Source organism: Geospiza fortis, unplaced genomic scaffold, assembly GCF_000277835.1.
Source record: "Geospiza fortis unplaced genomic scaffold, GeoFor_1.0 scaffold37, whole genome shotgun sequence".
Taxonomy (NCBI): domain Eukaryota; kingdom Metazoa; phylum Chordata; class Aves; order Passeriformes; family Thraupidae; genus Geospiza; species Geospiza fortis.
Genome location: NW_005054449.1, coordinates 1,460,568 through 1,487,916, shown reverse-complemented (window position 1 = coordinate 1,487,916; position 27,349 = coordinate 1,460,568). Strand labels below are relative to the sequence as shown.

Below are 27,349 nucleotides of genomic sequence, written 5' to 3'. Positions count from 1 at the left end.
TGCGGGGCGGCCCTTGCGGCGAGCTGCGGTACTCAGTGCTGTGACACGGCCCTTACCGGGGGTACAGCCCTAACCGGGAGCTCCGGTACCGTGTGCTGTGACACGGCCCTTACCGGGGGTACAGCCCTCACTGAGCATCCCGCAGAGCTCTAACCGAGTGCTCTGATACAGCCCTTACCGAGCACCCGGTACAGCCCCAACCGGGAGCTCTGGTACAGCCCTAACCGAGTGCTGTGATACGGCCTTTACCGGGGCACAGCCCTAACTAAGAAAAAGCTCCCGGTAAAGGAGAGCTTTTAAAACAGGGCTCACGGTAAAGAGTTTTAAAAACCCAGTACAGCCTTTACTGGGAGCTCCGGTACCGAGCGCTGTGACACGGCTCTTACCGGAGGTACAGCCCTTACCGAGCACCCAGTACAGCTTTTATCGGGGGATCCGGTACAGCCCTAACCGAGTGCTGTGACACAGCCCTTACCGGGGTTACAGCCCTCACTGAGCACTCGGTACAGCCCTACCCGGGAGCTCCCGTGCATCCCTAACCGAGCACCCGGTGCATCCCTAACCGAGCACCCGGTGCATCCCTAACCGAGCACTCTGCCCAGCCCTTTTCGGGAGCTCCGGTGCATCCCGTCCCTCCCCGGCCGTGCCGTGCTGACACCTCCCCGCAGCCCCAGTGCGAACTCACTGAGCTCTGAACTCACCCGAGCTCCGGCCCCCAGCACTGCCCGGGCAGCTCTCGCTGGGAGCTTCAAAGCAGGGATGGTCACAAACACAAAGATTTGGGATGGGACATGAAATCCCACTGCTGATAAAATACCCCAGACTGCCCAGACAGCCGTCCCTGTGCTGCCAGGATCCTGCTGTAATCCCACCCCTGGTTTCTATCGCTTTGCAAACAGTTCTCCCAGTGCAGGCACATCTGTCCTCACCCAGCTGGGAGTCCAAAAATGGGAGCTGGTGCTGTGGGCAGGATCTGGGATCTCCCTGGGTCTGGTCAGCTCCAAAATCCCAGGTGGAAACCCCGAGCAGCACCAGGCTGGCACAGGACACACACCTGTGCACAGGTGAGAGCAGAGCTGAGACCCCTGGGGAGTTCATTTCTGGGGATTCCACTGCAAAATAAAAATAGTCTAAAATTTCCCTTTTTCTTATTATCTTTTTCATTTGCACTTCAGCGCTCCTCCCTGCTTGTTCTACAAAAAAAAAAGCTTTTCCCAGGACCAAACCACAGTGAACTCAAGGGGAAAGGTGACTGAAAAAACCCCAAAAGGCAGCCAAGGAGTGAGCCCAGAGCTCAGGACTGACTGGGAAAAACAGGAGTTGGGATGGGCCAAGCTAAGAGAAAAAATAAGATAAGATAAGATAAATTTAAAAAGAAAAGAAAAAAAAGAAATAAAATAAAAAAGAAAAGAAATAAAAAGAAATAAAAAGAAATGAAATAAAAAGAAATAAAAAGAAATAAAATAAAATAAAATAAAATAAAATAAAATAAAATAAAATAAAATAAAATAAAATAAAATTGCTTTCAACAGACTTGTAGCTGGCAACCTAAACCAGCACTAAAACACCAGCTGTGGTTTAAAAGGTCCTTGAGGTTCAGAGACAGTCACAAATTTTACAGGGAAAAATCCTTCAGAATGGTCCTGCCAAGGGCTGACACTGCCCTGGTCTCACCCTTTAGCTCCTTTTCCTCTCCTGTTTGTCTCAGAATAAAGTAGCTCCTTGTATTTCAAAACATCTCCTGCAGCCCTTCCAGAAAATAGAACAGGCTCCTTTAATGATCAGGGAAAAGCTGGATTCTGCTGGAGTCACATTAATTTCATTGAACATTTCATTATGGTAATTAACTTCATCTTTCAGTCATGGTACTGATGGTCTGGGCTCATCAAAGCCTTTTTTATTTGTCGTGCACTGAAAAAGCTCAGATTTACTAATCCAGCAGAAGATTTACATTCACAAATCAATTCTGTTTGTTTATAGAAAAGTTCCACACTTGATCATTTCGTGCTTCCCACCACAGCATGGGCAGCTCTCCAAATTACCAGCTTTGTTTGACACGAAATAGTTAACAGGATAAGTTGGGTTTGGTGGTACTGAGCATATTCCTTTTCTTGATTTTTATCAAAATTATTCTGGGCACGGGGTGTTGAAGAAAGAAAAAATAAAAGGAAAGAAAGAAAAAAGCAAAGAAACAAACAAAAAAAAAACCCTCAAGAAACCCAACACCCCAAAAAATAAACTAACAACCAAAACAAACAAAAAACCAAATAAACAAACAAGCAAAAAGGGAAAGTAGAAATAACCCGGAGGAATTCTGTGCCAGCCTGGGTTGACACAGGGATCTGCTGTGGATGTGAACTTGGGGCAGCAGAAATCAGGCTCTGGCTAATTTTGCTGCTAAAACAGAATAATCTAGTACAATCACTGAAATATCGTCCCTGCAGAACCACAACAACCACACTTTGGGGTTTGTCTCACTCAGAGCACAGCATCATTTCATCTTTCCACAGAAAAAACCAGTTCTGGAGCCTGGGAATGAAGTTGAACCATTCCCAGAGTCACGGCAAGGGATGGAGATGGAGCACGGTGAGAGGGAAAAGCCCATCCCAGAATTACCTCATTAATCAGGATCCTTCCTAAGAACCAGCCCCATTTCCCTGCTGCAGGGATTTTTATTTATCTGAGCTTCCACACGTTTGTATTTCAGGGGGAAAAGAGCATTAAAAGGGGAGAAAGGAGCTGCTGTGTCCACCTAAAATCAAAAATCCACCCACAGACACATCAGAGCAGCAGAGGGGCTCAAAAACTAAAAAACAGCCTGAAAAAAAGGTTCTTTGTGTCCTTGTCTCACCAATAATTCACTCCACGGGCAGCCCAGTGAGGATCTGTCCCTCCTGCTCCCTCAGACCTGTCCGTCTGTCCAGCTCTGGACAGGGAAAATTTGCCCTTGGGAATGTCCAGCCAGGACAGGGCTGCACGTTTTGCTTTTGTTCCCGTGTTTTCCTCCTTTGGAATTGCCTCCTCTTTGTTTCTACCCAGCCACATTGCTGCTGATTTCCTCTTTTTAAGGCTCTTGGTGATGTATTGGGAATCCTGACTGGAGTTACCAAACCTCTGTAAAATACACCCAAAATCTCTGCACTGCACACACACCTCACACTGGCTGATTAAACACAGGCCTGATTTTTTTTTCTGTCTCCTGTTCTCCTTTTTCCCCCCAATATCTGCACCCCAACTAAAAGCAGCAGCTGTCACCTTGATTATTATCAATATATATTAATTATATTAATAGCCATGAGCTGGCCATGAATATAATTATTATACATTATAAATATTTTATTATGTAGATTCTGTTTAGTATTTCAGACTCTTGAACTGCTCAAGTATTTTCCTTTTTGAGGCAGGAGCAGCAACAGCAAAAAATAAAACATTTCCCTTTTAGTAAAAGATATAATTTATCTACCATTTTTCCAGTCCTCCTTCAGAATCACAATTATCTCCAACAATCAAGGATCTTCTTTTCAAATTCCCTCTCCAGCACGAATAAATATAAAGAAAACTGGCTAATGTTATTCTACATGCGAAAATTGGCTTTGTAATTGAAAAACTGTGAATGAAACATCTCAATTAACCTCTTTGTAAATTCAGAAATAAATACATTTAAAATATATTATAATCTGTTAATGGGGAGGGAGGAGGGGGGATGTAATTGAGTGGTCCAGATTTTGCTGTCAATTACTTCACTAAGAATCCAGGGAAATTCTCTGTGCATTCCTGGGACTGTTCCCAAGTTACAGGACTAAAGATGAACAGAAGAGTCATGAATCAGGGACTGGATCCTGAGTCAGGGGCTGGATTCTGAATTAGGAGATGGATCCTGAGTGAGGGACTGGATCACAAATCAGGGACTGGTCATGAGTCAGAGTCTGGATCCTGAGACAGGGACAAGATTCTGAATCAGGGTCTGGATCACGAGTCAGGGACTGGATCCTGAGTGAGGGACTGGACCCTGAGTGAAGGATTGGATCACAAGTCAGGGACAGGATCCTGAATTAGGGACTGGATCCTGAGTCAGGGACTGGATCTTGAATCAGGGACTGGATCCTGAATTAGGGACAGGATCCTGAATTAGGGACAGGATCCTGAGACAGGTACAGGATCCTGAATTAGGGACAGGATCCTGAATTAGGGACAGGATCCTGAATTAGGGACTGGATCCTGAATTAGGGGCAGTATCCTGAGCCAGGGACAGGATCCTGAATTAGGGACTGGATCCTGAATCAGGGACTGGATCACAAGTCAGGGACTGGATCACAAATCAGGGTCCAGATCCTGAGCCATTACAGGATCCTGAGACAGGTACAGGATCCTGAATTAGGGACAGGATCCTGAATTAGGGACTGGCTCACAAGTCTGGATCCTGAGTCAGGGACAGGAACCTGAGTCATGGCCAGGACCACACATCTGGAGGGTTTAGCTCATCCCAGGGCTGATCCATCCCTTGGTCACCTCCCCTGGGTGCTGGCACTGCCCAGCAGCCCCGGCTGAGGTGCCCAGCCCGTGCTGGGTGCCAGGGGAGCCCAGCAGCCCCGGGTGGATGGTTACCTGCTCGTTGATGTGGCACACAGCCAGGTTCTGCTCGTCGCAGGAGCAGCACACTCGGATGTACTTCAGCCAGTTCCCAGCTCCGCCCTGGCTGGAGTCACCACAGAACTTCTCAGTGCCCAGGGCATCGGGAATCTGCGGGAGGAGCGACAGGAGAGGGGTCAGCTGGGCACACAGGGCAGCTACAGAGGGGAGAGGGGGAGGAAAAGGGTTTGCAGGGCGCAACTCCAAACAAGAAATAGAAAGCAGAAAGGCAGGGGATGGATGTAATTGATAAAGGGACTTATGACAAGGATAAAATCAGCTCTCAGCCATCATCTGAAGTTGCTAGCTGGCAGAACCTCCAAGGACACTGCTCAGAGTGGTTCATAAGTAAAAGGTTCAGGAGTACAAATATTCTGGAAAACAGCTCTGATACCACAGCTCAAGTAATCAAACTCCTCCAAACTGCACTAATTTTAATGACAAGGTCCTTAACTGCTCATTCTGCACATCATCTGTTTCATCCTTTCATGCAGGATAATTTTTAATTGCAAACCTTTCAATAAACTCTCAAACCAGGTCACAGAGCTGTGAGGTTCTATTTTAAAAATCCCTTTACCCAACGCGCTACTTTCATTTATCTGAGTACAGCCTGAGAAATTCACCGGCCACATCTTTGTGGCTGAAGGTGAGATGCAATTTGGCTGCTGTGAAAAAGAGGAATCCTTCAAAATAAAACCTCTCAGATGTTTAAAGTCCAGGTGGGAAGAAAAAAATAAATAAATAAAAGAGTTAATTAAGGGGTTGCAGTCCAAAGAAAGTTGCTGGTTTGGCAGAAAGAAACTTTTCCTCTCTTAAGGCAGTGGAGTTTGGTGAGAGAACCAGAGGAGATGCTCAGCACTGCAGAACAACCTTTGGGATGATCCAGTTTGCAATCCACTCAAAAACCCCCACATTTTAAAAATGACACAGCACACCCTGTAAACAAGGAGAAGCCCTCTGGATCCCAGCATAGCAAGGATCTGCTCTGCTCCTAAGTGGGCCTCCCTGCTCCAAAAATCCTTTTTTTTTCCTGAGATTCACATTTCCCTCTACCCCGACCAGCCCCTGTGTCAGTGCAAATTACTTCAGTCATCAAAAGCTCTTAACATGCTTTTACTAGCAATTAATTCTCTCAGAATCTCGTGGGACACGATTATATTTTCCCATATATTTCAAGGCACAAGGAAAAAAAAAGAAAAAAGAAAAAAGGTGGGAAATCAAAGGAGAGGAAAAATTAAAGCGCAGCAAGGACAGCAACAAGTTGAGCTTAAGGCTGGGCTGAGGAAGCCAATTCTGTGTAAAAATAAATTTTTAAGGGGAAAAAAACAAAAAAAAAACAACCAACAAAACCCAAAAAAACCCAATCAATCAACCAAAAAACATCAATAAAACCTGTTCTTAATGTGGCTGAACCATTACTGAGCTTACTCAATGTAAAATAGCAATAATTTCTGTTTTATCTCAGGGAGCTCCAGGGACACTGAGGCTGCCTAATGCTGGTGAAAGAAAGAGCTTCTCTCGGCTTTTTTGACCCCAAATTGAGCAGCCCGGCCAAGCCAGCCCCTCACGTGGAGACACACCCAGACACCAAGTGACAGCAGCTTCCAGGGAAACGGTTTGGAAAACCAAATGAAACAAATCATCGATGCTCAGCTGGTCTGGAGCCACTGAAGAGTTTGGGCAGAGTTTGTAGCGGTTTGAGGAACCAGCAGCCCACAAACCTCCCAGTGCCAGCAATTGGTGACATCCAGTGGCCCTGGGAACTCAAGATGGCAAATCCAGGACACACAAATAAAACAAGACCTTTAATTTCACAGCTGTATCTTACAGATGGTCCCTTTCATCTTCTAGAATTGTTTGAGAGGACATTTGGGGCCATTGAGAGGCTTGGGATGGAAGGGACCTTAAGGATCATTTAGTTCCAACCCCCTGCCCTGGGCAGAGAGCTCGGGGAATGTGGAAGAGGTTTTACAGTGATTTCTATGAGCCAGAGAGAAGTTTGATAAGAGGATCCATCCTTACCCCTGAAAGAATTTCCTACCAAGGTCGTTGACATAAAAACCAAGAAAGAAAGAAGAATAAATAAGAGAAACCTGCAACTGTCTATTCTAGGTTCCAGAAAGAAAGAAGGATAAGTAAGAGAAACCAAGCACTTTGTCTTTCCTGACCAATGAGTAAAGTTAGGATTTTTTTTTAAATTTATAAAAAGCATGTAAAGGATGTAAGGTTTTTTTTTGAGAATGTATAAGAAGCTATGATAAAAATGGTTTTGAAGCTTTCAGAAAATGGAGTGTGTTGTTTTGTATTGTCTCCATCTCAGCTGTGACAGGAGAAAGCCCAAAATTCAGCTCAAATTCGTTTTGCAGGGTCCTGCTCGCCAGCTGTGCCTCTGGAGGAGGTTCTGCCGTCGCTCGAAATCACCTGAAACTCTGTGGTTTTATCTGCGTGGGGGCATTAAAAGCCAAGCTGGGGGTGTGAAATCTGACAGATCAAAACGAGAGAGAAAGAGGTGCTGTGAGAGCCTGAGAACCTGAGCTGCTGTTCTCACACAGCCTCGCTGCCCTCCACAAATAGAGCCTGGCACCACGGCCCAAAGGCCAAAATGGGGACAGCATCCAGCCACCCCTCATCCCTCTGCTGGCACCAACCAGGACCCTCTAAAAATGGAATAAATGGGGGGATCAGCTGGTTTAGAGTGCTGCAGGACCAGTTCCAGAGGTAGGGCAGCTCCTGGCATCATGGCCCAAAACAGGGACAGCACCCAACCACTCCTCATCTGATGTCAAACTGTACCTGCCCTTTATCAGGAAAACAGGTGTGGATGGTTTTGGGATTAAAGCTGATGCTAAATCCTGGATAGGGAGTGACTCAGTTCTGGTTTTAACTGTGAATAAACAGATTTAATAGAGGTGGAGATGCCTGTTGGGGTAAGAGCATCCCTGGGTGGGTGGCTGAGTGGAGCTGAGCCTTCCAGGAGTGGGGTGAATCCCTCTGCTGGCACCCAGCAGGACCCTCTGAAAATGGAATAAACATGGTGATCAGCTGGTTTAGGGAGCTGCAGGACCAGTTCCAGAGGCAGGGCAGCCCCTGGGCCAGCTCAGCCCTCTGTGGCCAACACCTCTAATTAAAGATCAGGTTCACACGCTCGCCGATGGTCGCTGTCAAAGTTATTTCACAGCTTAACAACACTGCAGCAGTCACCCAGCACTATCTGCAGTATCTGTTCTTTCTTCTGTCAAATGTTCACACACAGAATAATATTTTAAGTATCTCTTGCCCCTGCCACCCCCCAACCTGAGAAAACTCCGGAAAAAACAAACTGAAACCTTTTACCACATCTTCTTCCAGTTCAGACCAGAAGGAAATCAGAAATTTCCTCTGGCGAAATTCTGCAAACCAACTGTTTACAAGTCTTGGTCAGTAAGTAAAAAAAAAAAAAAAATTAAAAAATAAAAAAAATTTCCAGTTTGAAAATGCTCCTGGGATGCTCATGGAACATTGGTTTTTCTCTGTTCTTTTGGAGAACCAAGGGATACCTCATGCTCAAGGACAGGTGGAGAAGGAAAATGGAGGCAAAAAAGTTTTGGGAATGGGCAAATTAAAGATCCCAGATTCACCCCACTCTTTGAAGGCTCAGCTCCCCTCAGCCACCCCCCTGGGGATGCTCTTACCCCAACAGGCATCTCCAGCTCTATTAAATCTCTTTATTCACAGTTAAAACCAGAACTGAGTCCCTTCCTATCCAGGGCTCAGCAGCAGCTTTAATCCCAAACTCATCCACACCTGTTTTCCTGGGCAGGTAAAGGTAGATATCAGATATTTAGCACCAACAGCAAGAAAACCCAGAGATGCCACAGGAAAAAAAAAATCAGAAAATGCAGTGTAATTATTAGCAGGACTCTGAGTTGGTGGAGCTGACATGGAATTTCTGCCTGTGCTCTCTGCTCAGGCTGGCTCTGTATCAGTGGAGACGTCTCTCCTGAGAGTAATCTGGCTTAGACATTAAAAGAAGTTGTCAGAGGGAAAGGAGAGGTGAAAAAAAGGTGGGAAGAGACTGGAGAGGAGAAAAACAAAATAAAATCAACTTATAATTAGTAATTGGTGCTGGTTTTGCAAGTCTATAACCATCATGCGCTGCTATTCCAGTCAATTTTGGGAAACGCATTTCACCTCTTTAATCCCTTTGGCTCTGAGCATCCCTGCCCCATGGAGCTGGGCTCCCTGAAGGAACAAGATTTGTCCCTTTTTCTTTGTCCCCATGTTAAACCCCAGCAGTCTGGGACAGCCCCTGCCCTGGAGATGTGCTGGAAAAGCAGAATTTCATCTGGCCTGCAGCCTGCAGACACGCTCAGAAAGTTAATTATTGTGAGAGCACTTCCTCTGGCTGCTCTTCCATTTCATCCCTCCCAACCCATCATGGATTTCTCCCCGCTCCTTTTTTCATCACTGGACACGCCAAAACTTCAGTTCATCTTTTCTCCTTCTGCTGCAGATGGTGAGTTCAGCCTTTATTTATTAACCCACAGCACCTCCCAGCACTTTTGTCTTCAAATCCAACAGCTCATCTAAGAATTCCCAATTCCCCTTCCCTTCCCTGCCAGTAACTGTGCCATGATTTTGTCTCGTGGAGTTTTCACAGCGCTCTCCTTGCTCTGAAGTCCCCCAGCCTCCTCCTCTCCAGTCCATCCCCTCCAAACAAATGCACCTTCACGTTCCCTGGGATTACAGGGCTTTGACTGGCCCTCTGCAGAGACACGGATTTGGGACGCAGCGCCAGAGCTCCGGCTGTGCCTGTGCTTCAAATCCATCCCCAGCCAGCCAAAAGGAAATTGTTGTCATGTTCCAGGGCTCACTTTGCAGCTTCATCTGCTGTCTGCCGAGCAGTGCTCGGGGTTTGGATCCAAAAAGCTCCTTGATCTCGCAGAGGCTCCGCTCCGTAATTTATTAACATCAGAAATGCTGAGTTATGGGGCAGAAGTTATGGAAAAATCCTCTCGAACGTTTACAATTTTTTTTGCACATCATTTGAGGTTTCCTGCCCCTCTAATTTGTGGGCTCTCTGTTGGGTTGTTTCTTTCACATTTTAATGGGCAGAGTCCAAGGTTTGGCCCTGGCAGAGGTGTGTCGGGGGGCTGGAATGCCTGCGGATCTGTCGTCAGTTGGCTTAATGGATTCCTAGTGTGCATGGAGAAACGGAGCAACCAGGAGTTTGCCATCACTGACCCAGCGTCCTGTTGCTATAACATCCCTCCCCAGAAGCCCAGAGTGTAATAAACCTTCTCATCCCATGGTCGCAGAATCTGCCTCTGACAGCTTGGCTGATGTGCACATTTTATTTGGCAGGAGTTGGAGATTTTTTTCCTTTTTTTTCCCTCCCTTTTTTTGCTTTAATGACCCACGAGCTGATTTAGAGCAATAAACTGTTGCCATGAAGTTTTGTTGTGTTTCTTTTAAATAAAGGGAAGGGAGGGACTGCTGCAATTTATGACTTTCAGAAGTAACTGAAACAGAAAGTCCATTCTTGCCACGAAATGAAGAGAAAAAGACTTCATCCAGAGAAACACCTCTGTCAATGTGTAGACACGAAGCCTAGATGAACTCATAAATTCAGCACTCTGCCTGCAATTAAGCAGGCTTCCTGGTGATTTGACAAAGAGTTAATGAGAAACGTGTCAGACAAAAACAGGTCACAGCACTGGGAAGAACAGCTGAGCCAAACCCAACTCGTCTGCTCAGGGCCACAGGAAAAGCTCGGAGTGTTCTCGGGGAGAGCTACTTTGAGTGATGTACAGTAAACCCCTTGTGCAAATGGAAGGTCCTGACAGGAGCTCCCAGCTCCAAACCCACCAGATGAAGAGAGAAGAGGCTGCAGAGCTCTCACCACCACCCTCTGTGTGACGGTCACACCTCCATCCTCAATGTGACCTCCTGGGACACGGGCAGTGCAAGCTCTAAGGGCTGCAGGATCACAGAGCCCAGTTCATCTCCTGGCTCTGTGAGCAGGATCCTGTCCTCAGGAATTCTCCTCACCACCCCCGTCCCATCCCCTCTGCAGACCCTTGGACAACAAAATGAAAAAAAATCATTGCTGCTCAGCTGGTCTGAAGCCACTGAAGAGTTTGGGCAGAGTTTGTAGTGGTTTGAGGAACCAGCAGCCCACAAACCTCCCAGTGGGTTTCCAGCTGCACAGCACAGAACCCACCAGCTCTGCGACAAAACCCCAGCGAGCCCAAACACTCTGAATGCTCAGAGGGGAGCAAAACAAATCTTTATGGTTGTCCTTTTTCAAACAAGCACGCTTCTGCTTCTTCCAAACTCAACCAAGAGCTGGGAGAACCAGGAACGTGAGGAAACCCAGCTGGATTGCACTGGGGTCAGTGGGATTGGTGATGCCAGGCAGAGGCAGCTGAGCCCAATGACACTGTGGAAACAAGGGACACTGCCAAGCCAGGTGACATTGCTGACTTTGGTGACAGGGTTGAGTTTGGTGACACTGCCAAACCTGGTGACATTGCTGACTTTGGTGACAGGGTTGAGTTTGGTGGCATTGCCAAGCTGGGTGACATTGCTGACTTTGGTGACAGGGCTCAGTTTGGTGACACTGCAGAGCCCCAAGGGCACTCGTGGGGAGCAGAGTGCTGCTCTAGCAGATGAGACAGAGACCAATTCAGGTTTTTAAAAGGCTGGATGGTTTTGAGCTTCCACTCCCACCCAAGCCACACATCTGGAGTGGGAATTTTCCACTGGTGTGTGCATTTCTGGGCTGCTGCTGGGCTGCTGCATCCTCTGGCTTCACGAAGGGTCTGGAGCAAAACCATCCCAGGGAAGGCTGGTCCTGGGATGTATTTCTGTCACAAGAAATAACCTTCTCATTCTTTTTTCCCCACCACATCTAAAGCACATGAGGAATCACATGAAAAACTGCTGTTTTCTCCCAGAAGTCCCTGTCCAGCTTCCAAGCAGAGGAGCCTGGATGGCTCACACGAGCTTGGGAAGCAAGGCTGGGTTTCTGGAGAATGTTTGAATCCAGCAGAGCCTTTTGAAGGGCTGCCCGCTATTAACTGCTCTTCTCTTGCACACCAGCACAGTGAGTACTTCCCAAGTGTCTGCTCTGCATCAGGATAAAAAGGGCTGGAAAAAGCTGCAGTGGCACTGCTGTGTCCTTTAGGCACTGTAGATTTGCTCCAGCTGAAGGAACATCAGCCCTGACCCTACACACAAAGCCTCAGGAAGAACCAACAGCACAAAGAATCATGCAGGACACCATTTACATTCAATTTACATTCACACCCACTAAACACAATCTCCAGGAAAGCATCTCCTGCTCTCCACAGCAAAGAGACACCATGGATACATGACAGAGCAACGGGGCAAAGAGGAGAAATGAAGAAATCTTGAGAAAAATCCACTCGGCTCTGCTTTCCCTCCCCTGTACCTATAATTCCTTCTATTCCCATCTTGGAGATGCAGTTTTGCTGCCTAGAAGACACCCTGAATGAGCCAGGATGCCACAGAAGGTGCTGCCAATGCTGATTCCTGTTGATGCAGGAACCCAATCCCACCCCCGCGTTTCTCTCCCCACTTTTCCTCCTCTCTGAGGGCAATCAGCTCCCCTTGCACAGCAAGGTCTCATCACCACGCAGAAAAACACTGAGTAAGGATGTCAAAACAGAAGACAACTTCCAAGCTGATGGCAGGCATTTATCTCAACAAAAGCTCATTTTTCAGCACTAACGTAATTCATACCACACTGATTTAAATTAAACAGTAAACCATAAAAAACTGTGCTCGAATCAGATCCCAGGGCTGTCTCAGATATTGTACACACGAGGCAAGGAAGGGATTTCCAGTTCTTTGTAATATACACACACAAAAACTTTGAAGTTTTCCTCCATGTCGAAAGAGTTCAGGACATCCCATTTTTGTGTCCTACAGCATTTTGGCTCATTCCTAAAGAATTGTAATTGTAAAGTTCTAAATAGATGAGGGAAAAAATGGGAAGTTGGGAGAAATCTTTGTCTGATAAAAAAAAAAAAAAAAAAGACAGATGCTGCCACAGGCAGGGGAGGATTTGGAGTCTCAGGACATTTCACTGCTTTGGGGAGAGGGAGCAGCAGCAGGAGGTGCAGCAGTGCTGATCTCCCAGGGCTGTTCCAAGGGGTTAAACCAGACAAAAATCACTTGTATCCCAGAGCTTTTGTGGTGATCCAAAAGGCTTTAGGGTCTGATTCCTCTGCTGCTATTTCCAAAGGAAGATGGGGGCTAAAATGGCTCCCTAATGACCGGGTGCCAATTAGCCCGGGGGGAGGAAGAGCAGGGCAGCTCTCCTGGCAGAAGGGAGCAGGCACAGAAGCTGAACAGAACTTTATTGTATGAAGATGGGAACATTTTCTGATGGTAATTTGTCCAAGAGTCCTCTTAGCACTGAGGCACAGCTGCTTCCCTTATCCAGATCCAAAAGGTTCTTCTGCTGTAAGGAAAACACAGCCAACCTTAAAAATAAATTCTGATCAGCTTCTTGAGGTGATCCACTGGATCAGGACTGTCAGAGGGAGCTGCTGCTTGCTTTAAATAATTTCTTGTTACTCAGCTTGGTTTTAGTAATGTTTTGGGAACTGAGCTGTGGAACACCACGAACATGGAGGCCTCTCCAGGGTGATTTATGGGCAGCACTCGGTGCCAAACCCATCTGCTGCATTTCTCGCTCTGGCCAAAAAAGTAGCAGAACCTTCAACTGCCCACTCCTGGTGCTGATATCAGCTCCAAAGCATCAGCCTGGCAAAGGCCACTGGAGGTGCCAGCAGGAGAAGACCTCTATGAAATGACATTGTCTCATGGTCCCTTCTGAGCCCCTTCCTTGAGAAGAATCCAGACTGTCACCCAAGAGCCCTGGCAGATCCACTGCCTCCCCCTCTGGGATTACACAGGATTGTTAATAACACCTGAGACAAACTCCAACAACACCTATTATTGAAGATGTATGAATTCAGAGAGCTGAGGGGCTTGAAATAGCACCCATTTTCAATCAATTTGACAGATTTGGGGATATATGGCCCAAATTTGAGGGGACACAGATATAAGGAAGGCTGTGCCCTGAGGTGGACACATCTGAGTGTTTCCCTCCTGAAACTTAAAGTGTTATTCTTAAAGCTTGATAGCTGGAGTTACCCTGCAGCCTGCTTCTGGTGGTTGGGCCATGTTTGGACACCTCAGCACAGCACAAATCAAATTTTCTGATAGGATTGAAAACGACAGGGAATCAGAAGGGAAGGGAACTTCAAGGTGTTGGATGTCTGGAGAGGCTGGAAAGGATGTGGACTTTTATTCCCTGTGTGACTGGCGCCAGTTGCACCCATGCAATGACAACTACTAATTTTAAGAGGTTAAGAGATGATGATTATCCCTACTTTCCCCATCAGCATGGATAACAACAACCCAGCAATCCAGGAACACGTGGAACCTCTCCTCCCATTGGCATTAAAAGCCTGGAATTTACAGGCCCAAAGATTTCGTATTCCCAAGGTTTAACCATGACCTGAGACTTTCAGAACAGAGATTTACAAAAAAATAAAACCAAAATCAAAACTAAAATCAAAACCAAAACAAAAAAACAAACAAAACCCCGAAAAGATACCCCAAAACAACAACAAAAAAACCTTGAATTTACAGGCCCAAAGGCTTCGTATTCTCAAGGTTTAACCACGACCTCACACTCTCAAAATAGAGATTTACAAAAAAACAAAACGAAAATCAAAAAAACTAACAAAAAAACCCCAAAACCCCCCTCCTAAAAGAAAGTCTTGAATTCACAGGCCCAAAGGCTTCATATTCCCAAGGTTTAACCATGACCTGACACTGTCATAATAGAAATAAACAAAAACAAACACAAAACCAAACAAAAACCCCCAAAACCCCAAAGAATCACACACACACACAAAAAAGCCTTGAATTTACAGGCCCAAACGCTACATATTCCCAAGGTTTAACCATGACCTGACACTTTCAGAACAGGGATAAACGAAAACAAAACCAAAAAACCAACAAAAAACCAAACAAAAAACAAACCCCCAAAAAAACCAACCAACCAAACCAAAAAAAACCCACTAGAAAAAAAAAAGAAAAGGACAAAAAAAACACCACCAAAAAGCAGCCTCAGCAGAGCTGTGCCTTCCCCCACGAGCACAGCTGTGCCCCTGACACAGGAAACCCCCCCCAAAAGGGACGGGGAAGCCAAGTCCTCCGAATCTTTGTTATCAGCAGCAGCTGCTCTCCTGCCCTTCAGAAGGTGTGAAATAGATGAGTTTGAGCTGGGCTGGCACTGAGAAAGAGAACCAGAGGATATTCGAGGTTCAAAACCTTCAAAACCAGCAGCCCCTCTCTTTGAGGAGCTCAGGAAACAAAGCAACCCCAGGGGGAGATTTTCTCTCACAAGGTGCTGCTCACCCCGCGGAGAGCTGAGATGTGTGATCTCCTTAGAGCGATATTTACTGGAAATGTGGCCCAGAGAAGGTGCTGAACGAGGCCTGTGGGCCTGGCCCAGAGTCCCACCACGGCCCTACATCCTGCACGGCCGCTGGTTTATCTTAGAAATGTCGCCAAAAGTGACAGCAAGAGGCCTTCCCAGCATGTGAGGGAATTTGGGGGTGCTCAGGGTTTGCTCTTATCAAAAGTGACAGCAAGAGGCCTTCCCAGCACAAAATAAAAGGGAATTTGGGGGTGCTCAGGGTGTGCCCTCATCAAAAATGAGAGCAAGAGGCCTTCCCAGCATGAAGGAAAGGCTGTGAGGGAATTTGGGGATGCTCAGGGTGTTCTCTCACCAAAAGTGAGAGCAAGAGGCCTTCTCACCATGTGAGGGAATTTGTGCGTGCTCAGTGTGGGCTCCCCCCAAAAATGAGAGCAAGAGGCCTTCACAGAAGGAAGGAAGGGCTTTGAGGGAATTTAGGGGTGCTCAGAGTTTGCTCTCACCCAAAATGAGAGCAAGAGGCCTTCCCAGCACAAAAAAAAATGGGCTGTGATGGAATTTGGGGGTGCTCAGTGTGTGCTCTCACCAAAATTGAGAGCAAGAGGCCTTCCCAGCATGAAGGAAGGGCTGGCCATTGCTCTGAGGGAATTTGGGGGTGTTCAGTGTGTGCTCTCATCAAAATTGAGAGCAAGAGGCCTTCCCAGCACAAAAAAAAGTGGGCTATGATGGAATTTGGGGTGCTCAGGGTGTGCTCCCACCAAAAATGAGAGCAAGAGGCCTTCACAGAAGGAAGGGCTTTGAGGGAATTTGGGGTTGCTCAGGGTGTGCTCTCATCAAAATTGAGTGCAAGAGGCCTTCCCAGCACAAAGGAACTGCTGGCCATGGCTGTGAGGGAATTTGGAGGTGCCAAGGATGGCCTCTCACTAAAATTGAGAGTAAGAGACCTTCCCAGCACGAAGGAAGGGCTGTGAGGGAATTTGGGGGTGCTCACTGTCTGCAGGGCAGGAGGGGCACAACCCAAGGCTCAGAGCATCAATCACCATCTGCTCCCCTTGCCTTGGGCTGCTGGAAGGACAGCACGGACCTGGGATGATGAGCTGTTCCTCAGTTAAAAATTCATCTCTGCTGTGGCTTTTTAAAGCATCCAGTCTTATCCCAAACCTTTTGCCTTTGGATATTGGCTGAAGAGTGAGAGCGAGACCAGAGAAGCAGATCTTCAGGGCACTTCCAGGAAAAATCTGCTCCCAGAAAATCTGCTTTAGGGCTGGTCTGCCTCCTGAGGGACATGAAGATTATTCACATGATCTAAATCATGAGCAAGAAATTCTTCAACGTGGAACCATTACACGCAGTTTGTCTTCAATGTGAGCATCACTGAAGTCAGAACTGGGGACACCAGGGTGGACATTTTGCCTCAAGTTTGCTTCTACGTGAGAAAAGAAGGTTTTGGAGTCAGTTCTCACCTAAAGATATGAAAGACTTTTACAGAAGGGGAGTCCCCCCTGCACCAGCCCGACAGCTGCCTGTGGGTTTAGCAACAATCTCACTCAGAGATACACAAAGAAAATGTGCAAAGTGTTCTGCCCTCAGATTTATGCTGTGAATGTGGTTATTTCCCCCTCCAACACCGTGAGTCACACTTGTAAAGAAATTCTAGGGCGCTCCTTTTCCACCAAAATCTCTGAACCAATAATTTTCTGCTGGTTGGTTGATGAGACATCCATGAGAGGTTCACAAACCTTCAAGCCAAACCTTGTTCCTTCTTTCCAAATTATGGCAAGGAGAGACTGATTAAACAGTTTGTCTCTGCAGCTCTGCAGCTGAAAACAAAGCAGTATCTTGTCTGACATCACCCAAAGAGCTGAAATCTCAGCCATAAGGAAGTACAAGGGTAAAACTGCACAGTCCCAAGTGCCACTGGCGTGAACTTTACCCCGAGCCAATTCACCTACTTATGAAATGATCCATCCCAGGGAATTGATGCTGATGATAAATCTGCCCTTTGAATATGCTGAGAAACAACATTTCAAAATCTCCAGCTCAGATCTGATCCCATCTCTGGGTCAAAAGACAGCTGAGCAGGGTGGTGCTGTCGAGATGGAGCCACAGGAGAGCTGTGGAGTGAGGGGCACCCGATGCCTCTGCTCAGGTTGTTTTACTGAGGCAATGCCTGCACATCTGGTTCTCTGACAGCAGGGCTCAAAACAAAGCTGATCTGACACTGCAGACGGCTCACACTGCCCCAGCAGGGCAGGTTTGAGTTAGGAGATGCTGATAACCTCCTCTCAGAATTCCTTATCTTCCACGGACACCTGTGCCCAGCCTGAGGGACAGCAGCCAGCAGCTCCCTGCCCTCCCTGATCCACATCCTGAGCTGGCACGAGAAGATCTCTGCTCCTTTAAGTTGGGCTGTTTTGAAACCAAGTGGGGAAGGACAAAAAATAATCTAGCATCTGCCTTTGGAGCTGATTTCTCACCTCTCAGAAAGCCAGACTTCCACCCAAAGGTGGAGCTGAGGATGACAAGTATTTCCTTTATACATCAGGATTCCCTGGGCAGGAAAATGGAGCCCTCCTCCTTTCTGGGGCACTCTGATCTTTAAGGTCTCTTCCAACCCAAGCCAATCGAGGATTATTTTCTCAGTCAACTCTCAGTTACAATAAATGTGAGGAGAGTTTTGTCTCTTAAATCCAAATACTCTTGGGAAAAAAATCAGACTTGAGGTATTTAGAAGGTTCACCTGATAATGATCTCAAAGACTTCCTCATTATCAGATGGAAACACTTTTTTTTTTCTGACAGATTTCTTCTTATTTTGAAGTTTAAAATCCTCAATTATAGAGCACAAGACTTAAAACCCTCTCAGCCCTACTAAAAAGCATTAATTTAATGCTAAGTAGAAATTAGCACATTTTTAAGCAGTGCTTCAGCACCCAAAACAAACAAATGTGGTGAGGACATTATTGTCTCCATTCCCTTCACAGAAACTCACACAAAAGTTGAAGCAACTGCCCAAGCCTTGAAATGCTGCCCAAACAGTTTCTTGTGCTCGAATCCTGCAGCTTTTAAACCAATCCATGGAATATATGATTCCTGCCTGTATCTGGCAGACCTGGGAGTTCTCTGAGGATGAACATAAATTCAATTATACCAATTTAAATAGGAACATACATAAACCACATAACATTTTAATTGGGGGTGATCCTTCACTTTTTTTTTTGGAAGAACTGTGCAATAGCTGAGTCCACAAAGATGATATGTCACATCTGCTTTCTCCCTGGAGCTGCCTGCTTTTATTAATTACCCTGCAGAGATATATTTATATTGATGTAGTCAGAGTGTGAACAAAACCTCATGGAGGAAAAATGGTTTCATTAAGGAAGGAAAACGTGGTTTACGGGTGCTGAGAAAATCTGGTCTTTAGAGTCAGTAAAAGTTTCATAAGTGATTAGATAAAAATAAATCCTAGGGAAATATTTGCACCAAGTATGTCTTTGACATTTCATGCTGGAGAATCACACAAAAAAATGTTCCTGACTCAAAAATTCATTTGCTGCACCTGGAGCTGAGTTGAGACCACTCCAGCTCTCTCTCTCATTCACTTTTCCCCTGCTCTGATGAACAAATCTGCCTCTGCTGCCCCAGAGTGCTCCCTCCCTGCACCCCTGTGCCAGTGTTAACTTCCCAAAATTAGGCAGAGGCAGGACCAAGCTGTGCCCTGTCCCTCTCTGCCTCGTGGTGCCAGCACCACCACAGTCACTCTGGACTGGGGAAGGAGTGAACAGGAGCAGAAGCTCTGCCAGAGCTTTCCCTGCCTGTTTCAGGAGCCAAAAGACGAGTTTGCCTGTAAATGACACAGAAATGTTGGCAAACTGCTTTGCAGAGGAACAAACATCACAGCTGGCGACGCTCAGGTGTGCACAAAACACACCTGGCTGTGCCAGCCTGGGGCTCGCTTTGTGTCCAACAGCAGACACCGAACGAGGGGCTAAACGGAAGAGTTTCACCCTGTCCCCATCCCAGGGAGGCAGAGAACAGGGCAGGAAAACCCAGAGCACAGGAGGGCCCCGGAGCGCCCCTGCCCCCGGCACAACGCGCTCTTTGTGGGACGATGCTCCTGCGAGAGAGACGCTGCCTCAGCCCCAAAGCCCGGCCAGAGATGGAGATCTCACACGCTAATAAATAAAAATAAATAGCTGACCTCAAGTAAAAGATCCTTCGTTTGACACTCCTGATCATTTTTTATACTTCAAGCTCAGTTTTTACTGGACAGGATCCAGCCATCCTATGGAAATGGAACAGTCTTTTTCTTTAGGTGAACAAAAGTCCTTTTCTAGTCCTGAGGGCCGGCGAGTTTATCCAAAGGCCCCGGAGCGCCCCTGAGCCCCTTTTGGAGCCGATACACTCAATACAAGCACACTTTGTATCTGCGGGGCAGCGCCAGGACCGGGCTGAGCCCGGCGCGGGGCCGGAGCCGCCCGGCGGGGAGGGACCACGGAGCCTCTGCCCTCCTCATCCTCCCCCTGCCCTCCTCATCCTCTCCCTTTTCCTCTTCATCCTCCCCTTTGTCGCCCTTATGTTCCCCTGTCCTCCTCATCCTCCCCCTTTCCTCCTCATCCTCCCTCTGTCCTCCTCATCCTCCTCCTGCCCTCTTCATCCTGCCCATTTTCCTCCTCCTCTCCCCCCCGCTTTCTTCAGGGCCCCCCTGTCCCCTTCATCCTCTCCCCTTTTTCTCCTCATCCTCCCTCGTCCTCCTCCTCCTCCTCCCCCTTACTCTCCCCATCCACCCCCTGCTCTCCTCCCCTCTCCCCTGCCCTCCTCATCCTCTCTCCTATCCTCTTCATCCTCCCCCCTTTTCCTCCTCATCCTTCCCCTGCCTTCCTCCTCCTCCCCGGCATCTCTGCCCACATCTGACAGCGCCGCAGAACAGAAACCACGGAGCCAGCGCAGCGCCTCCTCCTCCCCTCCTGCCATCTCCCCGGGAAGAATGTTTGGAAATGCTAAACGCTCTTTTCCATGTTTCTACATCAGTTCTTATTTCTCGTCCAGCCCGTGAGCGGCTGCCAAGTGCATGAAGTAATGAGAAAGCTTCGGCAAGAGGGGCTGACTTCACTCCAGCGCCGCTGCAGAAACACACCCAGCGTGTCCCGGGCTGTCAGCACGGCGCTGGACGGGACCTCATTAGCGAATTTTGACTTTCCCAGCCGGAGGAGACGCGTTCCTGGGTGTCAGCGTCCCTTCACATCCTTCTCTGCCCTTCTCTGTCACACCTTCCCCGCATCCTTCCTTGTCACACCTGCCCTGCCCTTCCCTGTCGCACCCTCCCGGATCCTGCCCCGTGCAGCCGGGAATGTCCCAGCAGAGCACTCTTTGCCCCCAGACGTGCCCTGGGGCTGGTGACAATGACCTCAGCAGCCCCGGAGGCTGGCAGGGATGTGGAGAGGAGGAAAAGGCAGGACACAAACGCTCACCTGAGGCTCGGTGGCTGTGCGGGGACGCGGCTCCGGTGCCCGGCGCACAAAGGCTGTGCTGGGGGAGGTCTGTCATAACCTGCCCCTCGTACAGGGAAATGCTTAAATGCAGGATTTAAACTCCTCTGTGGAATTACGTCCTGTCGGGGGACACAAAGGGACCGGAGCTCTCAGGAGAGGGAGGCACTTTCACATGGAAAGTGTTGGAAGGGCAGCTGATGGGGCAGCAGTCCTCAGGGAAGAGGCAGAAACTAGAGACAGAGAAGGGAATGAGGGTCTGAAACTGGGATAACTGGAGCTGTCACACCTTGAGGGGACTGAGGGATGGGGTGTAAAGACATCCAGTTCAGACTGAGACATTAACTCAGACACTGAGACATTAACAGGAAAGAGGGACAAAGACCAACAGAGGTCACAGAGCTTCTGTCTGTAAACACAGGTCAGACAAACACCCAGACAAATAGCTGGAGGTCCTGCACTGGTCTGAGAGGTACTTGAACTGGAAATGGAATGGTTTGTGTGCAGCAGTGAGCAGATGGATAACACCAAGTTGTTACCCAGTGGCCTTTGGAAATAGCTGCAAACTGCTCTCAGCACTTACTCTGCAAGTGCTGCTATTTGAGGGGGAAAATATTCAATGGAAATTCCTTCTCTCACTGAATCAGCAGAGGAATTCAACACAACACATCCAATCCCTTCAGCATGTGCTGCCCAGGGATACATTTTAAAAATAATATATTAGGAAGGGTGATTTTATTCGTACAAGCCTTGCCCACACAGTGACACCAAAATTTCAGCAGATAAGGGTCCATAAATCTCTTTCCCTTATTAGAACAACTCCTAGGTGAAGAAAATGAGCCCAGCTTATCCCTGGAGCCTTTTGGACAAGGGCTTTGCAATAACACAAGAGAACACAAGAGAAGGGGGCTGAGCCCTGTGCTGTAATTTCCATGGGGCCGAGTGCCACAGGTGCACTAATATAGGCATTAGTGAATGATTAGGCCCCATAAAATATATGAATGCTGTTTCTTTAAGAAGCCATAAAATTTTATTGAGGAAAAAATCCATGTGCAAGGCTTTTGGTTCGTTTCATGCGGTCATTCAGAATTTCACTCATTTCTGACAGGACTATGATAATTAAAACTGGGTCTGGTTTCTATAAAGTCCATCTGGCCTTCTGTGATGGAGACTTTTGGAAGGATGTAATTGCCTGGGCAGCAAATAACTATTTTGCCATCCGCAGTAGTTTAATTTTGTCCCTGCAGCAGGGGAGCCAAGTCAGAGGGGCAAAAGATCATTAAGGTCTGTGGGGGAAGAGGGGCTCCCAGAGCCGGGGCTGGCCTGGATTTGTTGAAACGCTTGACACCAATGGGCCCCATTAATGCATGGGTTAGATACAATCTGTGGAAAAGGGTCTATTATAAAGGGATTATTTGGAAGTGTTCTGTAGTTGGGGGTGGGTGTGATTGAAGGACTTAAAACTGTTACATTAACCCTTAGGGCACTCCAGGCAGTAACAAACCTGGCATTAAAGCGCTGGTGTTTGTCACAATTTCTCCACTTCCCTCCTTCCCTGCCACAAGGTCAAAGAGATTAAAAACATCCATAATGCACTCTTCGGAACTGCAAAGATGAAGCTTGTTTTCTGTCCACTTTATGGCTGCTGCAGCTCCCCCCATCCCCTGCCTCCTGTGCTCCCACCCCGAACACAATCGTTAAACAACAAAACAAATGGCAAAGGACAGACAGCGGCGATTATTTTATATATACACGGAATATAGGCATGTATTTACTTACACATCAAAAAAAAAAAAGCCAGCACAGATGGAGTGGTGACAGGAGAAGCTCTAGAGCTCTGCTTTAAACACCCAAAATATGCCTGTTCATATTTTGCTTGACTTGAAAACAGAGCTGGAAATTTCAGGCTCGTGAGTCAATACCTTTCCTGGGAAGCTGCCTTGTTCTGCCACGTTCCTTTGAATGTCACAGCTCAACAAAACTACTCAGGGACTCGCTAGACTCTCAAATACTTTCCAGAAATCCAGCTTCATTTGCATTTTAAACATTTTAGGCATTTTGTGGGGTTTTTCCTGTCTTGTCAGCAGTGCATGTGTGACTCCTATGGGAGACCAAAATCCAAATTGGGACATTGTGGGGCTGAAGCTCATGAAGGGATCAAAAATCTGCACCACCAAGGGCAGCCACTTTAACCAGCACCCAGAATTGCTCAGGTTTGCATTTTTTACACTTATGCACATCCTTTAATTCCCCCCATGTTCTACACAGAGGGATTTCAGCCTTCTATACAGCAAGTCCAACAGCAAATCCAACCAAAATATGTTTCTGTTTCGGCCTGAGGATGAGGCACTGCTTTGTCAATCATTTGAAAAGAAGAAGAGAGCCTGAATCAACTGAATTTGGACATTCAGAGTGTTTTGAAAATTATTTTGTGGGATAAGAGGTGGAAAGCATCACAAAAAATAATGGAAAGATCAATGCATGAGGAAATCAAATATATCTCAATGTGGAAAGCGATGAGGGGTTGGAATCCTGGAGCACCTGAACCTTGAGGTTCTCATGGTCTCTGCCTGGCCATGGTGAGGGATGAAGGAGGAAAGGCCAGGGGAGGACGCGAGCTCCAGGCACTGGGCAGACCCAGTCCAGGAGGACCCAGAGCTCCATCCTCTCCCTCAGGCTGCAGCTTGTCACTGTGACAAATTATTCACACAACTGTGTGCCCCAGTAACCCCAAAGCCTGAGACCATCAGCCATTCCCAGGGCAATTTTCTCTGGAATAAGTGACTTCTGTTTTGCTTTCTTTTCCAAGGGTTCATCCATTTCACCTGATCTTGTACGATCCCCAAATCAATCACCTGATTCGTGGGCTGTTTGGAAGAATATTGAGAATGTGGGAAAAGCCCCAAGGGCCAGAGAATGTCCCATTTCCCTGGAGTTTGTGCCACTCTTTGCTGCAGGAATTTGGCTTTCCTCCTCTGGGCAGCTCTGGGAACTCTGTGCATATGAAATGTTCCCCAGGCCCCACTGGAAACAACAACAGAGGTAATGGGAGTGGAGGGCACACTTAGGAGAGAATGATTGAAATTGTGACTCTTCCAATACAACAGAAATCTCTGTTTGCTTTGGCATGTCCAGCTCTGCTCACCACAGCAATCAGCACAGTCAGAAATGATTGACAGCTAAAAATGTCTGCTTGGAAGAGCAGAAAGGATTATTAAACCCCATAAATTAGGGGGGGAAAGGTGTTTAAAATGTTTGTATGAGCCCAATCTATGAAAGTTTATCCAGACCAAGTGGTCATGAAAGCAAACCTCCTAATTAACAAACTCTTAAGAGTTGCTAATTCTGATTGGATTCTTCATCTGCTGCTCCAGTGCTGGGACCTGTTTGATGTGGCAAATCTGCCCCAGCAGCCCCGAGCCTGCACAGCACCAAAGGCAGGCACCAGCTGCCTCCCTTGAGCAAAACACTGAAATCAAAGCCCCAGAGCCACTCTGACCTCTAACCAAGCTGTGTTTGGGTATTTGGCAGGAAGAAAACGCCTCTGAGGTGGTGATGCTTTGTAGGATACACAGCCAGGAAGAACCTTCTGCAAGGTGAGCTGCCCACAAATCAACCCCAACTCAAACTTGGTCAACAGCACCAGCAAAAGACCGAACTTCTGAACTGAAATTGGTGCTGACGCTGTAAGAGAGGAGAGTTTAAATGGGTTAAAAACAGCTCCTGTATTTTCATCCTGGGGAGCCCTATCTGGCACTCACCACTCTGGGTGTCGAAAATTTCTCTTTATTCGTGGTTTTATTGGGATAAACCAAAGATAAGTGGAATTCCAGGCAGGCTATGCAACCACCCCTCATTCCCATCCTTTTTACTGCCTGAGCACTGTCCTGTCCTGTCCCATCCAGCCCATCTGCACTGAGCCCACCAATGCTTGTGATCTTCATCATCTTCACCTTCAAACTAAATATATCTGAATGAATCCACCTCTAAAATTTGTTAGAATCCTCTTTATGCAGTTACTTAGAGCATAAACAGAGTTATTTATCCATATTAAAAAAATAAAACCCTTCTGCTGCAAATTTGCGGACAATTCCCCCACAGATTTTATTTTCCTATTTTTTATTGAAATCATAACTAGCAACAGGGGTTGCTTTTTCTTGGAAATCAAATTTAAAATATTCTGTTCTGAAGATCCTGTAGATACATGAAACCTGCATCTTTTCTAAATCAAGGAGAGTGAAATTCTGCCAGGCAAAGTAGGCGGAAGGGTGCCAAAAACCCTGAAAAGGTCTCTCAGAATGGGGGAAAAAAAAAAGAACCAGAATAAAAGAAGCTGTGAAAGTTTATGAGGATAAACACTGATGACAGGTGGAGTAGAAGCTGAAATCTGAACTCCAAAGTAACTGCAAATAAAGATTTGTTACAGATGGTTTTAATATGACCTAACACTGGGATGCCAGCTACAGCATCACTTTTTCCTGTAGGCTGGACAAAACTAATAATGGGGTTGTGGAAACAGGGCTGCAGCAGCACAGACAGCACAGAGGGCACACGGCCTGCAGGACATCCCCTGTCCCCTGGGGAGGGTGAGAGACACTCAGCAAATAGCTGAGAAAGGGACACAGAGCTGGAAACAGGAACATGTCTTTTAAAGAGGGAAAATCACAGAATCTCAGGATCACTGAGGCTGGAAAAGCCCTCCAAGGTCATTGAGTCCAAGCTGTGCTCAATGCCCACCTTGTCACCAGCCCGCAGCACTGAGTGCCACCTCCAGGCCTTCCTTGGGCACCTCCAGAGATGGGGACTCCAAACCTCCCTGGGCAGTTCCAGGGCCTGACCACCCTTTCCATGGGGAAATTCCTCCACAAGTCCAACCTAACACGATGCACAGAGGCGCGCCAAAGCAGGCTGTCAGGAGTTGTGCAGAGCCACAAGGGCCCCCCTGAGCCTCCTTTTCTCCAGGCTGAGCCCCTTCCCAGCTCCCTCAGCCTCTCCTGGGGCTCCAGACCCTTCCCCAGCTCCATTCCTTTCCCAGGACATGCTCCAGCCCCTCAGTGTCCCTCTCGTCTTGAGGGGCCCAGAACTTCCCACGGCCCCTGAGGTGCCTCAAAAGCACTGGGGGGATGTTCCCTCCTGGGGGGGACCCTGGGGGGCACCCTCCCTCCAGGAGATCTCTGCTGTCCACGGCCACTGAGTGTCCCTGCAGGGCTGATCCAATTCCAGCATCCCATGGGGAGATGCTCCGCCCAGGGGAGGAGCCAAGCATTCCTACCTGGATACAATCTGAGATTTTGGGACACCCCAGCAGCCTTTGCCCCCTGCATTCCCAGAGGAGCAGCTTTCTGCTGCCCTGCATTGCCAGAGGGAGCCCAGGCCCATCTGCAGCAGCCCTGGAGCTGCAGAGGAAAACTCCCCCCTTGTGCAGGATCCCTGCTCCAGCAGCAGCACAGCTGGCACTGCAGGAGGGCTGAGCCCCCATGGGATGGGGCTGTGCCACCCCCTGACACACAGGGGGGCAGCTCCTATTCTGACTCTGTCAGTGTTTTTTTCTTTTTGTATTATTGCATTTCTATTTTTTTTTTTAATTTTCCTAATAAAGAACTGTTATTCCTATTCCCATATCTTTGCCTGAGACCCCCTTAATAACAAAATTATAATAATTCGGACAGAGGGGTTTTACATTTTCCATTTCAAGGAAGGCTCCTGCCTTCCTTAGCAGACACCAAGACGATTACCCAGAGATGAGGGGAAAGAAGCCCCTCCTCTCATTTCCCCCATAAATCCATTATTTTGGCAGCTCGGCCCTGTCAGATAAGAAAACAAAACCGGATCTTCTTCGGGAGAGCTGTGAATTTCTTGTGTCTGAGCACTGACCTCCAGCCCCGTTTCTGGAATCCCTGCATCATTCCAAAAGCAAAATCCAGCTGGAACACGAGTGCTTGCTACATCTCTGTCTAGACTTCAAGCATGTAACACACTTGGCAGGTTGGAGCACTCTTGCTGAGATCAATGGCCACTAACCTGCTGCACCACAATTCCAGGAGGGTTTGGGGTTTGTTTTTTGGTTTTTTTGGTTTTTTTTTCATTGCGTGGTAACTCTGAAATGTGAGTCAGGGTAGGAAATGCTGCACTGCTGCTATAACTTCCAGTATCAGATTCTTAATTGAATTGTCATTGTTGCTCCAGTCAGATTTTAGAATGCAAAATATACTAAAGAAGGAAAAACTTAGCAAGATTTCCAGAAGTTCCTGATGTTTTCAGCCACATTTATCAGACAGAACTTCATGGGGAATAAAAGAAGTTTAAACCATTACTACCCTGAAATAAGTGTATGAACCATTAATGGTCACAATATCCTATTAGCCACTCAAACCAATTAACACAGCTAATGACAGGACCAAAATGCAAGGAATTTATTCACTTTGCACACTGCAGAGTGTGCAGAGGTTCTGTTTTACTTTTCCTGGGTTTCTATGTTCTCCTGCTGGGGCAGGATGAGTGCAGACCCCACGAGGACTGCATGAAAAACAAGTGAAAACTTTGTTTGGAGAAGCTGAAACATCCTGAGCACTGAGACAGGACAAGGGACTGTTCCCCCTCATCCCTCCCTCTCAGAATTCTTGCTCAGAGTACCCCAGGATGGATATTTAGGTAAATTGGCTTGGGAAAAATCCACGTGTGGGGAGAGGAGCCACCAGCAATGGGTGTGTGGCTGCCTTGTCCTGCTCCTGCTGCCACTCAGAGCACACATGGAGCCCTGGCCTGGCTGC

At 47.4% G+C, this 27,349-nt stretch overlaps 1 protein-coding gene across 2 annotated transcripts in view; it reads right to left on the bottom strand.

The window, feature by feature from the left end:
- PRDM16 (PR/SET domain 16) overlaps window positions 1-27,349 on the bottom strand; it is a 306,908-nt gene that overhangs the window by 50,476 nt on the left and 229,083 nt on the right. For both annotated transcript variants that reach the window (XM_031062483.1, XM_031062482.1), the window contains exon 4: window positions 4,606-4,740. In XM_031062483.1, the coding sequence (XP_030918343.1) occupies window positions 4,606-4,740 (135 nt within the window). The remainder of the gene's footprint in view (window positions 1-4,605; window positions 4,741-27,349) is intronic.